At 34.6% G+C, this 17634-nt stretch overlaps 1 protein-coding gene across 1 annotated transcript in view; it reads right to left on the bottom strand.

The window, feature by feature from the left end:
* Positions 1-17634, bottom strand: part of man1a1 (mannosidase, alpha, class 1A, member 1) — a 458739-nt gene that overhangs the window by 20372 nt on the left and 420733 nt on the right. The window contains exons 9-11 of the mRNA XM_039747655.1: positions 9616-9835; positions 4006-4178; positions 319-434 (exon numbers count right to left, since the gene is read on the bottom strand). Coding sequence (XP_039603589.1) covers positions 319-434; positions 4006-4178; positions 9616-9835 — 509 coding nt within the window. The remainder of the gene's footprint in view (positions 1-318; positions 435-4005; positions 4179-9615; positions 9836-17634) is intronic.

Below are 17634 nucleotides of genomic sequence, written 5' to 3' on the forward strand. Positions count from 1 at the left end.
CATCCTTGTTAAATTTACAAAATTGAACAGGCAACTAATACATCTGAGGCCTGTTTGAGCTGGCCTCTCAGAAACTGTACACAGTAAAGTTTGGTATAAAACTCATTTTCATTTTTGCAGTATTGTAGGGCTTGCTACTCATTAATGTATTATTCATTGGGAAGAATGAAAGAAGCGCACACTACTATTATTTAGTGGACATAGTTGCATTACTCATCTGTTATCATGGATAATGGGTAATGTATGAATGCAGAAAAAAGCAAAGACAATGAAACCATGAAACAACAGTCTTAGTATTTGTTGACTTTGACTACTTACTTGAGTGTCTCTGCTAGAAAGAAGCTCTGCTGCACATCATCAAGGTTTGGGTGGCTTGCGTAAACATCTCTAATTCCACTATATCCTCCTTCGACTCTGCAGTGTTGCTCCAGTGCCTGTGTTGACAGGAAAATTGAATGAAACTTGGAAAAAAGCTTGACAGACAATTGTGTTATTATTCTGATAAATGCTCTTTAAATAATAAATAAAAGCAAGGTAAATTTTAATGTGTTATCTTAAACATACAGTGGTGTGAAAAACTATTTGCCCCCTTCCTGATTTCTTATTCTTTTGCATGTTTGTCACACAAAATGTTTCTGATCATCAAACACATTTAACCATCAGTCAAATATAACACAAGTAAACACAAAATGCAGTTTTTAAATGATGGTTTTTATTATTTAGGGAGAAAAAAAAATCCAAACCTACATGGCCCTGTGTGAGAAAGTAATTGCCGCCTGAACCTAATAACTGGTTGGGCCACCCTTAGCAGCAATAACTGCAATCAAGTGTTTGTGATAACTTGCAATGAGTCTTTTACAGCGCTCTGGAGGAATTTTGGCCCACTCATCTTTGCAGAATTGTTGTAATTCAGCTTTATTTGAGGGTTTTCTAGCATGAACCGCCTTTTTAAGGTCATGCCATAGCACCTCAATTGGATTCAGGTCAGGACTTTGACTAGGCGACTCCAATGTCTTCATTTTGTTTTCATCAGCCATTCAGAGGTGGATTTGCTGGTGTGTTTTGGGTCATTGTCCTGTTGCAGCACCCAAGATCGCTTCAGCTTGAGTTGACGAACAGATGGCCGGACATTCTCCTTCAGGATTTTTGGTAGACAGTAGAATTCATGGTTCCATCTATCACAGCAAGTCTTCCAGGTCCTGAAGCAGCAAAACAACCCCAGACCATCACACTACCACCACCATATTTTACTTTTGGTATGATGTTCTTTTTCTGAAATGCTATGTTCCTTTAACGCCAGATGTAACGGGACATTTGCCTTCCAAAAAGTTAAACTTTTGTCTCATCAGTCCACAAGGTATTTTCCCAAAAGTCTTGGCAATCATTGAGATGTTTCTTAGCAAAATTGTGACGAGTCCTAATGTTCTTTTTGCTTAACAGTGGTTTGCGTCTTGGAAATCTGCCATGCAGGCCGTTTTTGCCCAGTCTCTTTCTTATGGTGGAGTTGTGAACACTGACCTTAATTGAGGCAAGTGAGGCCTACAGTTCTTTAGACGTTGTCCTGGGGTCTTTTGTGACCTCTCGGATGAGTCGTCTCTGCACTCTTGGGGTAATTTTGGTCGGCCGGCCACTCCTGGGAAGGTTCACCACTGTTCTATGTTTTTGCCATTTCTGGATAATGGCTCTCACTGTGGTTCACTGGAGTCCCAAAGCTTTAGAAATGGCTTTATAACCTTTACCAGACTGATAGATCTCAGTTACTTCTGTTCTCATTTGTTCCTGAATTTCTTTGGATCTTGGCATGATGTCTAGCTTTTGAGGTGCTTTTGGTCTACTTCTCTGTGTCAGGCAGCTCCTATTTAAATGATTTCTTGATTGAAACAGGTGTGGCAGTAATCAGGCCTGGGGGTGGCTACGGAAATTGAACTCAGGTGTGATACACCACAGTTAGGTTATTTTTAACAAGGGGCAATTACTTTTTCACACAGGGCCATGTAGGTTTGGATTTTTTCTCCCTAAATAATAAAAACCATCATTTAAAAAATGCATTTTGTGTTTACTTGTGTTATATTTGACTAATGGTTAAATGTGTTTGATGATCAGAAACATTTTGTGTGGCAAACATGCAAAAGAATAAGAAATCAGGAAGGGGGCAAATAGTTTTTCACACCACTGTAACTATATAGTAAATGCTATTTTCTAGTCTTTAACCCTTACATACAGTTTAAAATTAGTAATAGGACAATAAAGACTTACTTATAAGTTAATATGTAATCTAGAAATAATTAACAAATGAGATGTCAGTATTATCGCACTTCACTGAAAGTGCTCTAAAATAAACTACTGCATCACATCCTAACCAACAGAAAAGAAAGAGTCCTATGACTATTTGGTTTTCTGGTTAAAATAATATGAAAGTTGCACACACCCAAAAGTATTATCACAAATGATAAAATATATTTATCACAAGTAGACAATTTGTTAGTGTTTACTTGTTTTAAGGTTCAAACTGATGTGTGTCAAATGTATTTAATTCATAACATCAATTATTTTACACAATTATAATTGTCTCCTCCCTGTGTTCTTTTATTGATTAAATATGTATTTTCCTATAGGTATAACTTGACTTTAAAACGTAAAACATATTGACTGCTACGCTCAGAATGCTATATTCAACTTTTTTTTTCCTTTTTTGATTTTTTAAAGTATCTAATTCCCAATAACACTTCTTCTGCATCCTGCCTGGCTTAAATACACAAGGTAAATGAGCCTAGCAAAAGTGCTAACTGACTTGCTTGTGATGCTCATTCCAGTGGAACAAGCATCACTCATCACAATCAACACAAAAAAAACAACTTTTTTTTCTGGTTTTCTATAATGTAGTTGGCCTCAGAACACAATATTCTTCAAGCACCCATCTCTCATTAGAACTTTAGAGCCTGCAAGCAGATTTCACACAGAACTCAGATCCTCTACATTCTTATTTTTGTTGCAGACTTTTATAAATCCATTGCATTTATCTGTTCACATCAATTCAATAAAGTGTTTGGTCAACTCACAGAATGAATTCATGTTGTATTTTTGAAGTCCTTATAATCATTGTACTGTTTACCTGGCATTTCAGGTGCAGTGTCTCAAACACTACAGATATTTTTTCTTCAGGTTATTTAGGTCACTTCACAATACCTATCACTAACTTCATACTACACTTTTAGGATTTCACATGACTGTGCACTTGCATCACTTTATGACATTATTTATGAATGAAAAGTACAAGTAGTACAGTGTTCCTGCCACTGCCTCATAAAGCTATTTTTATATAAAAGTACCTAAATAAATACCATCAAAAGCTCCGGAAACTACTGTGCATTAATAAGTTAGTGAGCAGCCAAATGGCACTCTACAGAATCAGTCACAGTAACAAACTGCATTCCAAGGAAAGATAGCCGGAAATTATATTTTATGCAAGGAACAGAATATATGGTCTGAAGAGATGCATGATAAAAGTAAAGAAAAAGTGAGCTTAGAACAAGCGGGGGTTCTACCCTTCAGGCAATGACATTATATGCTCTAAACTGCCTAATCCAATTCAGGATTGTGGTGTGTGGGAGCCAATTCTGTCAGCACTGCGCACAAAACAGGAACATCCTCAGACAAGGTGCCTGGCCATCGAAGGGCCTACTAATATATACACTTGCACAGGGGGCAAATGTGCAGTCATCCATAACTATAGACATATTCCACCTTTAAGGAACTGAAAATTCAAGGAAGCAGAATTTACATAAGTCTTTTAGACATAATATAATCTGAGGGCAAAAAAAGTTTATGTAAAAGTTTTTGCCTATTACTAAATTTTCTCTTCTAATTGTTCAAGAATATACAAGTCTCACTTCACTCCAAAGAAGAAACAAAAATTAAAAGATAAAAAGTTTGAATGGAACATGTGGCATGCTCTTCTGCTGCCTTATAGTTGGCACATCAGGATTTCCACTGGCTGCCACTCACCTGTAGTGCCTCCCAGCCCCACTGCCGATATTTGGGGTCATGTGTATATCTCCACATGTACATGTAAGTCTCAATAACCTCTGGCCGCAGAATGAAGTATTTCTCATTTTGTCTTGTTGCAATGGCTTCTACACCACCATCAAATCTGAAAGCTTCAGGACCCAGCTTTAGATCTAAAGTGTAACATAAGAAAAGCAGTGAGATTTCCTTAAACAATACAGATAGATTAGATAGCACAGGACACCCCCAAAGACACGTGAGTGATATAATAAAACAGTGCTTCTCACTAATGCTGCTGACTTTCATTTTAGATTTATGAATAATGAATATCCTTACCATTAGTGTTCAAATTTCTTGTTTCTAATTTTTGCTTTTATTGACCTGGGAATGCTTAATATACACCTTATTTTCTAACAATTCTAATGCTGATGTTTCATTGGTTGTACAACAGAGCAGCACTGTATTTTCTAATCAGCCAATCACTAATGAGATAGTTGCCTTTTATATGAAGCTGTATATTTTAGCATCTTTTGCGCTTTTATGCAATCTTCATCTGTTAGGTGTTTTAAATACTGAATGTTAAGCAAGTAATGAAAGAAACTTATTTCAACATATTACAACCACAGCTTTACTTAACCTCTTAAAGTAATACAAAATGTCTTGGCATCCGTAGATGATGGCAAATAATAGAATCTAGTACAAACACAATTGTGCTGTGATTCATAAGTTTAAAGGGAGCTTAGACAGTTGAGATTTTGAAAAACCACCTTTTCACATCCATTCATTGTAATAAGAGGAGAAACAAACTTGGAAACCATCTTTGAAAATTAAAATAAACGTTTGGAATACAAACAATAACACTTTTTAAAAATGTAATTTACAAGCATCACTCTTTTGTTGCAGAGCAGAATAAACAATTAGAATCATAGACAGCTAGCTGCTTGGTTTACTTCTGCTTAATATCTATATTTTGTCTCTGGGCTGCCAGATTCCCCAGCAGGGTGAGATATTTCATTTCTTTACCAACGATATCCAGTAGTAGTAGTACTGGCTTTCACAATAGACTTAGACAAGCTCCTTCTCAATCTAACCAACATACGCACATGAATGTTTACTAACTACCTAAACCTGCAATCATGCAAAATTAAAGTACTTTTTGCATTATCTAAAGTTCAAATGAAAAATCTTAATTTTTTTTCAATGGACCTCAATTCCTGCCACTTTTTATTTTAACAACTTTCTGAGTTTTGAAAACCGCTTTCCTGTAGCCATCAATATATCTTCTTACCATAAGTGCAACACTACTGTAATCAGACCCTTTCTCCCCACTGCTGTTATGCCTTTATCATGAGATTACTGCAATTTTACATGCTTTTCCTACTTCTTACGTCAATTCATACGTCAACCAACTACAAAAAGTTCAAAATGTTGTAGGTACAGTTCTTATAAATTATAGAGCAATACCCAGTTCATCTAGTTCAACTACACTGACTGTATGCTGGCGCATAATCTTTACTTTTAATTTTGGATCTTATTAACTCTGTAGATCCACAGGTGCAGGTCTTCCCACAATTCTAAAGACATATTTTGCTCATTCACCTTTGTGGCTCTTACTCTCTGGGACACTCTCCCTGGGACTATCTGTGAAGTTGCATTGGTGGCTTCATTCAGAAATCTCTTAAAGACTCAATTCTTCCCTCTTAGATATTCAGTCAACTTGATTCTTAATCTTCTGTAACAGTTTTCCAAATCAGGATTATACCAGGCTATTCATCCACTTTTCTGCACTATATAAAATAAGGATTCACTTAATGATTGTAGCATTGTGAGTGCCCTTGTGTTCTTTAACGTCAGTGCATTTGAACCTCCTGCTAGCATCATAAATGGTTTGAAAGGTAGATGCCAGCAATATTCACTAAACCCTTAGCATAAAATATTTTTATGACACTACTAATCACATTTTTTCTCGTGTAAGTTGTTAAAAATGTTTATACATGAAAATGTGTACTTCGAAAACTTTAAAAAAGGGTCCATTGTTGGATGCTTAGTGTAGTCTATTGTCTGTAGGGATTCTGTACATTCTCTCTCTGCCTATATGAGTCTTTTCTAGGTAATGTAGCTTTTTTCTATTTGACAAAGATGTACATTTGGTGACATTTTGGTGGCTCTAAATTGGCTTACAGTGGGTGTGTGGCCAGTAACACATGGACATTCTGATTAATCAGTCAGAAAATAGCTGACGTCTACATGGTTTCATACAGATGGTCTCATATGTTCCTCTAGCACACCCTCGTATATTGTGGAATTCATGGAACTAAAACATGTCAGCAAGGTGGCCAGGTCCTGGGACATCATATAACTTAAAATAAGGTTGTGTGTTATAGACAAATGATTTTATTTGTGATGCAGAGCACAGTGTTTGGAAGTTCTGCCAATAAATCTAAAGCCATTCTGTTACATTTTACTTGGAGAAGTTCGACAGACTAGCATTCCTTTCACATCGAGAGCAGGGCATTTGTAGATTTATTTTCTTGCAAAGGAATAATGGATTTCATAATAATAATGGATTCATTTTATGTGGCAATGCTTTGTAGCCCTTCCTGATAAGCAGGAATATTTTTAACTTGTTAGAATTCACAGAATTTGTAATTGTACATGTGTGGAATAGCCTCCCAAATTTTTACCCTGTTAATAAAGATGATTTAAGATTGCAGTTATATTTTCTCTTAATGACACTGAATACTAGCTTTTTTACTTGAATGGATAATGGGAATTTGTTACATGCTAACTTTTAAAATAGCAAATTTATTCTGTAATTTGGTGATAGGCAGAAGGTGAAAATGAAAATCTATAAATATATTAAACCTTAAAATGTTAAAGAAAATGTTTTCCTTTTTCCAGGCCATACAGTGGTTTGAACCCTCTAAATCTAGAATGCAGCTTCTGAAAATTAAAGGATAGATGCATATTTTACAGTATATATGAACACATGCACACACGTACAGGGCAAGCACAGCCACATTTATTTGTTTTTTCAGCCACTAGTTATTTACTGAATCGAGGAAATCATCACATAGAACTGCTTTAAACTCTCAAGTAAATTTTTGATACTCATCTGACAGAGCTGGGAAATTATCCATACGTGTAGTATCAGACCGAAAAGAAAAAAGCAAACAAGCAAAAAAATGTGCCATCAGTTTTGACAGGGAAGAAGTAAACTGAGAAAAATGGACATAGTTTAATGTGTGCAAAATTTGTTTGTGTGAAATAAAAAGTGGGCAACATCAGAAAGTGAGCAATCTATTTAATTGGAAGTGCAATTAAAAACAAGAGGTTGAAAACAAAGCCAGCAACATAAGGATTACTTGACAAGCACCATTTAGATGGGCATTGATAATGGGCCTGCTGCAGGCATGGTGATTGCAGAATTTAGAAAGGTGGCTGTACATTTTTTTCTTCAAGGTAAACAGACAGAGAGCAGAAAAAGATCAAATTGGTCTACTGGCATAAAGGAATCCACTTAACTTCCATTTCTCTTCCATAAAAACTGAACATCTGATGCATTTTAATTAGTTGTGTGTTGTATGCAATAGATATTTTTGACAGATGCCTTATTTAACCGAAGTATGCTCTGCAGAAAAGTGACTGCAGTCTGAAATTGTTAAGGATTTTTTTTCCTCCATGGCCAATCAGTAAGGATTTTTTTTTATCAGCATAAAAGAACTGAACAGTGTTCAAAATGTTTTGTGTGTGCATGAAAATTTAATAACTTTCTGAGAAAACAGAAGTTAAATGGCCTATATATACCTCATAACAATGCACCAATATGTACTCTCAAGAACTTTACATGTCTGTATATGTTCAAACAATATTTAAAATACAAAACTGAATGTTTTAAAACTGGCTGACAACTCTGGTATAAACATAATAGCTCATCTCACAGGGATTCACCTAGAGATGAATCAGATTACTGTATATAATGATGTATGGTATGTACTACCAACTAGGAATTTATTGTTTTACAGGGGAGAAAATCTTGAAATACATTTCATCAATTAAAAAGGTTTAAGTCGGATGGAATGAGTCAAGGGTTTTTCTTGTTAAGTGTAATAGAAACATTTTTATTTACAGGGAAACTATTTCAAATATAACTTCATATAAAAGTATAAGATAAATTATTACAAAATACCGCAGAACTGAACTGAAACAAATACTTAACATATTGAAACATAAATTAAAACATTATCATACTGTCACCTAAGTGGGATTCCTGGTAATTCTTTCCCTTACTGCATAATATTTATATATGGTAGTAAATTTGTAAGAAGGCAAAAAAAAAAATAAAATCCATAAATGGTATTAAATCTATAGGTTTGCAAGGAACAATAACTGATGACCAGCTTGGTGTGAATGACTATACCCTGAAATGTATTAGCTTCTGCCTATTACCCAATGTGGCCTTGATAGATAGTGACCCCTGTAGAGATTAAATGGATCATATTGGTCTGATAATGGATATTTAAACGAAGTAAGGAATATCAACAAGTGCAAGTGAAGAAACAGATGAATGAATAATATGTATAATATTAAGAGTCTAGTGCTACATGTACTTAGCTGAACAATTTAAAGTCAAATCACTATTATATTTATAATTTAAAAAATACAAAAAGAACAACAAAATAAGTATTTGTTTAAAAAGATTAGCTTTTAGTCTAGGAAATATAATAGTCGTTTGATGATGCACAGACGGGCCAAATTTGTTCATATGTGCAAAACCAAGACCAATTTCTGACTTGGATAACTAATAAATAAGTAATTTTATCGTTAAAGCTTTTCCTTACTAAATATGTGCATTTACAATAAAAAGGCATACTGATATAAAACATGAAAGTTTCATTTTTACAGGTAATAGAGTAAACTTTCAAAACATCCACATATTTTGTAAGTCACTATACTTTATACAGATATTTAGACTTCGAGGTTTCACAAATGTTAGCTGTCAACTCTAAACAGGCCTGGTATGAGTGAGCACAAATGTGCAATGGACCTGTCAAAGACATCAGGGGGATAGGTTCAGGCTTTTTGTGTGGCCCTAAAGTAATGGGTTATTGGAGTTTTCAGTAAATGGATGGCTGGATAAAGGAGGTTACATTACATAAGGCTACAGCTTTAGTAAAGACATTTCCTGTTTTTTTATTTTAACTTTTAAAGAGGTACTATAGATTAATTTGAAACAGTCCTGCTTTATAAAGGCTTACTTTTTTTAAGTGCTTCATCAGAAAATGTATTTTAGCAATTCTAGTTGATAACATGGCAATGTATTGAATACAGAAATACAGTATATGCTTCTTTTATTACATCCTGATGGAACTGCAAAAATCTTTAAAATGTTACAATATTCAGATGCACTCACGGCATTGCTGTATATACAAATAAAAAAATCTTTGGCAGAACAAAATGTTTATAGATAACCCATGATTAGGCATAGTTTCCGTCTTCTTAATATGCTCCACAATAACTAGAGATTTAACGTTTGGACAATGATCATTCAAACAGGCAATTATAAAAGCAGAGGATATTTGAATTGAAAAACTGTGGACTTGCACTTACTGGTCCGTGTATATGACTCATGGCAGGTGCGAGCAATTTCAGCAGCTAGTTCCATTTGGTGTCCAGTCTTATCATCTGGTGCACCATCAGCCCCAAGAGCAAACATGCCTCCAGCAAAACATGTCAAGTGACCCATTTTGTGCTCCAGTAAGCCTCCTTTCCATTCTGCGATGTATGTGAGGCCACCACTTGATTTTCTGATGAGATGTGTTTCAATAGCCTGTAGAACAGATTACAGTCATTGTGATTCTTTGTATTGAAAGTGAAAATATTTTCTATGTAAATCTCCAAAAAGTATTACTAAACAGTCAAAACATTCAAAGAGAATTGGCAAAGATTACTAAAGATCCATTCATCTATCCATATCAATATAAAAATGAGTTTTACATTTTGATATAAAATGACAAGAGTTTAAAAGACAGGTAATGTACAAAAAGAGAAAATGTAACACATAAAAGGAAGTTAATTTTGGCCATGACGATGACGAAAACATCCCTTTCAAGGCAAAATTATTTAATTTAATGTTATTTTCATACTGAAAGAATCTAGAAATCCCTATGTTGGCATGGAAGTGGACACATGAACTGCACCTTAAACTGGACTCTAAAATACAATGATTTTATTGGGTCAATTCTCTCCTCAGCCTACTGTGTGACCCCAAGCAAGTCACTTAAGGTTTGTGCTCCAGCTCCAAAATATACATGACGACAGCTGCGTCTCTGCAGTTGTGCTTTGCGACGGTGTTCACCAAAGAAAGGCACTATATAAAAGTTAAGGAATCTTGAAATCATTAATGCTTTGAAATCAAACTGCAATAAATAGCAAAGTAACACAACCATCTTAAAACAAAGTACATAACATACCACAACACAAGGGAACCTGCCATCTGGGTGAACTGCAAAATGTATGTACAGACATTTAGTTTTAAGGAACTGTTTTGAAGTACAGGAAATGTATGTGTTAGAGACAAACTGAAATTTAATAAATTGTGTAAATGTCATAATAGTGACAGGCTATGTTATCTGAATATATTATGAATTGAAAAAGTTCATGTGACCTATAGTATGGTTTAAACGTAATTATGTAATATCAAAGAATGGCTTAAAGGCCACAATGAATGTATTCTATGCTATATTATATATTGAGTGAATTATGGTGATTAATCCTTTTCATTTACCATAATTTATATAAGCACAGAATGACTCTAGTGCTCTTATTGCATACTCCTTTCTTGCCTGTGTATGCGTACCCATCACTGAATGTGATGCTGCTGAAATATGGATGAATGGATGGAAATGTATAGTATTTACAGCTAAAGCTCTAAATCTGGTAACTAGCTGGATTAATTAATGCTAGCTACCATGATATTCTCTTTGAAAATTAAAAACTGTACTCTGACTACAATTTAAATTTCACAAAAAAAAACACTGAACAAATATGGCCAAAACAATCTTCACTGAATTGTGGAAATTGCCTGTGCTTTGAATGCAAATGAGGAAGAGAAAACAAATAATCATACTTATCTCTGCATGTATTCCGTCTCACATCGGGGGATTTTACATACACTGTCCATTAAGGGCATCTGTCCTTGAGGAACAGAATTTACTTAAATGATTTGTATTTAGTGTATTTAGGGCGGCACGGTGGTGCAGTGGTAGCGCTGCTGCTGCATCGCAGTTAGGAGACCTGGATTCGTTTGCCGGGTCCACCCTGCGTGGAGTTTGCATGTTCTCCCTCGTGTCTGTGTGGGTTTCCTCCAGGTACTCTGGTTTCCTCCCACAGTCCACGGACATGCAGGTTAGGTGCACTCACGATCCTAAATTGTCCCTAGTGTGTGCTTGGTTTGTGTGTGTGTGTGTGTGTCCTGCGGTTGCTGGCACCCTGCCCGGGCTTTGTTTCTTGCCTTGTGCCCTGTGTTGGCTGGGATTGGCTCCAGCAGACCCCCCGTGACTCTCTAGTTAGGATATAGCAGGTTGGATAATGGATGGATGGATTTATATTTATTTAATTATTTGCACATATATATTTTTTGCAGCAATACATTTGGTGATTAACACAAACTCCAAGTAGTTTAGGGCATGGGGGATATTTCTTATGAAATATGTTTTATGAATTCAATCAGCAATTAATTACTAACATTTTTTAGAAATGTATACAATTGAAAGTAAAGCTCTGACAGGTGTATTTTTAACATCTCTTTCAATCTTGGATAGCTTTATAGTTTCTGTAATGTACTGAACAGATGTGAAAAGATACATTGATGACAAACGAAGTGCGCTTTAGAATTGAACTATGGTTTTTACACAACCCTATTAGATGAATACTTGAGGCAGAATATGCATATTGATGTAGAGATTGTAATTTCAATAAAAAAGATCTAATTTTTCTTTTTTTTAATCATGGAGTAACTTAGCAGTGTTAAGTGCTGCTTAAATAAAAAAGTGGATGTCATCAGCTCTACCTACCTCATGTTCTTGAGCTATTGCAGGTAAAAGAAATAAATTGCCAAAAGCAGTTTGTTCAGTGCAGTCAATGATGTATTACTATTAAAATCAAAGATTTAAGTTTGTGTTAGATAAAGGCAAAACAGTGTATTATAGTGTATGAAAATAATTACAAAAATATATTAAGATTGGTTACCACTGCTACCTCATAGGTCCAGAATGCTGGGTTTCTGTCTGAGTAGAGTGTGTGGGTTTTCTAACTACATCCCAGTGATGTGCATTTTAAATGATAAATCTAAATTACTCCAAGTAATAAATATAGTGCAAGTATGGGGGGTATATAACATTTGTTCCCAAACTTTTCCAGGCTTGGTATCCCTTTTCAGCTTCATAGCTTCCTTGTACTGCATTATGAATGCCTTATTCATACTACTACCAATGATTGGTACGCAGTATACAGATCTTTACTTTTTTTTTTAATATTTTATTTTACTCACCATTAATGTGATGGGTGAGCTTGCTTCTTGGAGACAGCTTCTGTAGGTTTTGGTGAAATTCATGACAGTTTTTAGTCTTAAGCTGTTCTCAATAGACTGTGCACAATATGTCTGTACTTTGATTTTAGTGGTGTAAGTACTCTCACAGAGGCAGTGATTGGGAATGGCTGTAAGAACCAAACAACTATGTTTGAATGCTCTAGATATTACCCAAACCTTGGCTAGTGGTTTGTGTTGATATGCATTCTTTTAAGACACCAGTTGTGGAAATCTCAATAAAGTTCTCTTGCTGACTTGGTGGGAGATGAAGAGTGGGGCCCTTGGTGGAACAGTTGAAAGGAGTGCAAATCCAATATTGTGCAGCATCAATTGCAGGAATGTACTCGAGAAACTGTACACCCAAATGTGTGAGATGCTCATTGATGTCTTGTTTGACACAGTACACCAGGTCAAGTTGGAAGGCAGATAATAATTTGTTCAGTGAAGGAAAAACCTGCGCATTGTTCTCCTTTAGACATTGACACATAAAAACCAAAGTTACCATCCACATTAAACATATTAGCAGTTAAACTGTGAGAGTCAATGGGTGTTATGTATGAAAGGAGGAATGGAAGATCATAAAGGAGTAACTTAACCTGCTCTCGTAATTTGAAATAACACTTCAGTGTGAAGTAGCAAACTTACATAATCACTTCCCACTTTGTTGTACATAGCTGAAAATATTCTAAAATTCAGTGGCATTGCTTTAATAAAATAAAATAAAATTAATTAAAGTTCAACACCTCTTAGACAAGCCAGCATGTGCTTTATAGCGAGTGCCTCTCTGTGTATGCTATAGAGGGTCTAAGTTGCATCAGGAGTAACTTACCCAAATACGAGTTACTGCACAACTGTGGCTTCCAGAACTGGATTTCATACAATTAGTATAAATACAAACACATTTGCCCCAGGTAGGTCCATACACATTAACAAAGGTGTCAAGCTTATCTAAAATATCTTCTGTATTTGAGTTGGGCAAAGCTGGCAAAACAGAAAATCCTCTTTAATTGTACCTTCATAACAGTACTGGATATATAAAAGGAGTCGGGGCAAGTTCTCTGTGTCAGTAGACTCATTTCTTACTGAAGCAAAATAATCACTGTTCTAAATGTTCTGCACTAACTGTGCTAGAACGTCATCTGCCATGTCATTGATGTGTCGCAAGACTGTAATGTTTGATAATGGCACCATTTGTATTGCTCTTATCGTATTTTCTCCAAACATTAAATCAGCCATGTTTGCATCAGACTGAATTATTAATTTCTCAGCTATGTTATGAGGCTTACCAGATTTTGCCACTCAAAAACTAACCAGGTATGATGCTTTGAGGGCCTTTTGGTTAATGTCTTAGAGTATGAAACATTGATTTGCTCAGCAAAAGCTCAGATGATACTTTTTAAAAAAAAATCAGTGGTTAATCCTTATGCTGTAGATGTCTTGTTTCTAGGCGTCCATTTATTTGTGATGGCTTCATACTGTTACTGGAGAGCACTTCGCTGCACACAACATGCAACAAATATCAAAGTGAGTTGTTATAGTAGTCTAATATTAATTGCATACAACTTGCAACTGTGTGTTATTTGCAATTTATTTTAATAATAATTACACATATACAGCTGACTGATATCCTATCTTGTAATTTCAAAGTCCCCAAGATCGTGAAGTTTTTAAACTTCCCAAGATGTTCGGATTTCACAGACTTTAATACCTTATAGTTACATATTTTTGTATAAAACCACCAATTCTATGCTCAAAGTGCTTTAGAATAAAAATCCACACATCAACTGTTCATTTTTGCCAATAATTGAAGAACAAATTGAACGACTTGCTTGTGGTCCAATTTAAACCCAGTGGTCTATTTCAATAAGTAGTGATGACTAGATAGTAAATAAATTCCAGTTAAACAACAAATAACTCGTTTGGAGAAATTAGTTTTTTTGTAAATTTTATAGCTGATGATTCATTAACTGAGTACCAAATAAAAATGTACAGATTTGGTGAAATCAATACATCTTATATCGATTCTAAATCATCTAGTTATTACTTTCCTTTGGACTACAAGCCTAGCTGAGATGTAATCAAGTCTAATATATCTCCATGTGGTTATTATAAATAGCAATCTTTTTTTACACTGTGCGTATTTAATTATTCAAGCATTCTATCCATGACTTATTATAATTTTTGCCACACAAACATAAATTTAAAAAAGCCAATAAAACAAAGGCACAGTAAGTTGTGGTACTACATAAAGCACAGACAAGCCCAGGTCAGGAGGTAGCAACCCGGTCTTCTGTGTTTACTTTGGATGCTTTTTCGTTGTCTGCATGAATTTACACTGGAACTCTGGTTTGATCCAGCAATTGAACATTATGCAATAAGGTTTGCTGTTGACTTTAAAATAGCCCAGTGTGAGTGTGCATTATTGTACTCTGAAACAGAGTGGTCTTCAATGCATAGTTGACTTCCTAAGTTACCCACCAAAACTCTAAAATGGGAGTTTTAGTTAAATGGATGAAATAAAAAAAATTGGATTATAGCTAAATTTGAATATTCATATACTTTTTAAAAATACTGCCATAACAATATACATTACTGAAAAAATACTTGCTAGTTAATATTTGCATCAAATTAAAAGTTTATTTGAAAAATGATAACTAATCTGGGCTTGGAGAACATTAAGCTCCCCAATGCTGCTGTTGTTGTATTGCTCAGATTACAACAACATTTATTTATATAGCACATTTCCATACAAAAAATGTAGCTCAAAGTGCTTTACAAAATGAAGAATAGAAAAATAAAAAAGACACAGTAAGAAAATAAAATAAGTCAACATTAATTAACATAGAATAAGTAAGGTCCAATGGCCAGGGTGGACAGAAAAAACAAAAAAAAACTCCAGACGGCTGGAGAAAAAATAAAATCTGCAGGGATTCCAGACCATGAGACCGCCCAGTCCCCTCTGGGCAATCTACCTAACATATAACACAATAAACAATTACAGCAAAGTAATGACTTTGGTATTACAGAAGAGAAAACAAAAATTTCACTCAAATAAGACTTCTCCAAAGGGATACAGGAGATTAAAATGTGAATATGTAGACCATGGTTTTAACATATTTACACACTTATTTAGTGAACTGTTTCAAAATTTCACTGAACAGCTCCATGCAATTTACAGGAGATGCTGAATTAATTTTAATTGGTTCAGATACAAAAATGAAGATATGTGCTGTTTTAATTACAAAAATAATACAGAATTCATGAATCTTTTCTGTTTCATTTCCTGAAATCAGTTTTCCTAGTATAGGGTCACAGATAGCACCGATTTTAAAACATGACCCTGAGCAGGCTGCCAGGCCACCACAGACACATAATACTTTTTCATTGCATAATTAATAATTAAATGAAAGCTGAAATTTGTGATTAAATAAATAATCCTCAAAAGTGGTCTCATGTCTTCTTTAAGCTGAATCGCACAAGACAAAAAAAAAAAAAAAAGAAAAAACAATTTAATCTCTATAAAAGAAGTCTTATTTCTATTGATGGTATTGCTGCTGATTGACAATTCTTATCACTGAATAACAATTAGGAGATATTAGTTTTTACTATGCACAAGGAATGTTTAAGAATAAATGTTCCAATTTTTGAACTAACAATATGATTAGCTGATGTTTCATGATCTTTTAAGAGTTAAAAAAAAAACAGGCAAAAAACTAAATGAAAAACAAAAAGTATAAACTTTAGGCTAGTTATTTTTTAAAATGCAATACAGTGTAAGAGTTATCATCTACAGTATATTAAGTATTTTATTCTGTGAGAAGTTTAATCTTCTCCAAAATTACAGGCCACTCACAGCATTCACAGATGCAAGTTTGTGTACTCTAAATTAATAAAATGAGTTATTCACACAGGTAGATTATACTCAATTAAATATGTAATTTCCAAAAACTGTAAATTGATAAACAGGTGTGTGTGAGTGTAACTGGCACCACGTGGAGGGCTGATTCCTGGATTGAGCAGGTTAAGAATGTTGTGTTATGTAAATCCAAAACCAGGAGTGTTAAAGGCAAAGGAGTGAATACTTAAGAAATCATTCATTTTATTTTTTAAATGTATTAGCAATTTAGATGTGTAGGTTTTTTCACTGTCAAATTGGAAATTTATTTAGATCGATCAATTACACAGATACCTCAATAACTTCATTTTATAGCATAATTAAATGTCAAAGAAGGCTGTTAAATTTTATACTACTGTAAAGGAAATTAAATTAGCAATGATGCTTTTTCTTTTGTTTTCAGAGTCACTTTAATCTACTAATTTCCTTTTTGCCAAGCTATACTGATTATTTGACCTGCTCCATGTTGCTTCTCTACAAGACTCTAAATTGAATGTCTGCACACCATTCTCCTGGGCTGGGTTTGGATGGGCTCAGCCTCATTTAGCAATTTCATCTTGTATGTGCATATGCATTTCAATCTCGGGAATATCATGATGTAGCTCAGGGTAGATATGAAATGAACACTGTGCACCAGAGATAAGGTGGGAACACTTTGAGACTTTTACCTTCAAAGTGACATTCCATGTTAGTGCCTGTAACCTCCTGTTTAGAAAGTATTGCTTTAAAAGTAAGTAATTTTGGTAATGTTTTTGATGCAATCTCTTGCTTTACCTCATCCTACTACACTAAAGAATACTGGCCTTTATAGTTTTGCACTTTTTGGGGCAGGATGGCTGTGATTAGATGACCTGGTCTGTTAGACATTTATGTTACATGAAGGCAGAAGGGAAGCTCCTTAAAATCTAAGCAATAACAGATCGTATATGGAAGATAATGTTAGCATGAAAGACCACAGTAGACTACTTAAGTTGTACTCAGAGGAGCTGGAATGAACAATATTTAAACTTTGGAGATTTACTCACAGATGTTCCATACAGAACAATGCTGTGAGGCATTATTTTAATCCTATGTATTTTGTTTATTTTACTATTTTATGTTATAATTCACATAATAAATTTAGTAAAGAATGATGTCTATAACC

Source organism: Polypterus senegalus, chromosome 3, assembly GCF_016835505.1.
Source record: "Polypterus senegalus isolate Bchr_013 chromosome 3, ASM1683550v1, whole genome shotgun sequence".
In the NCBI taxonomy this organism is placed as follows: domain Eukaryota; kingdom Metazoa; phylum Chordata; class Cladistia; order Polypteriformes; family Polypteridae; genus Polypterus; species Polypterus senegalus.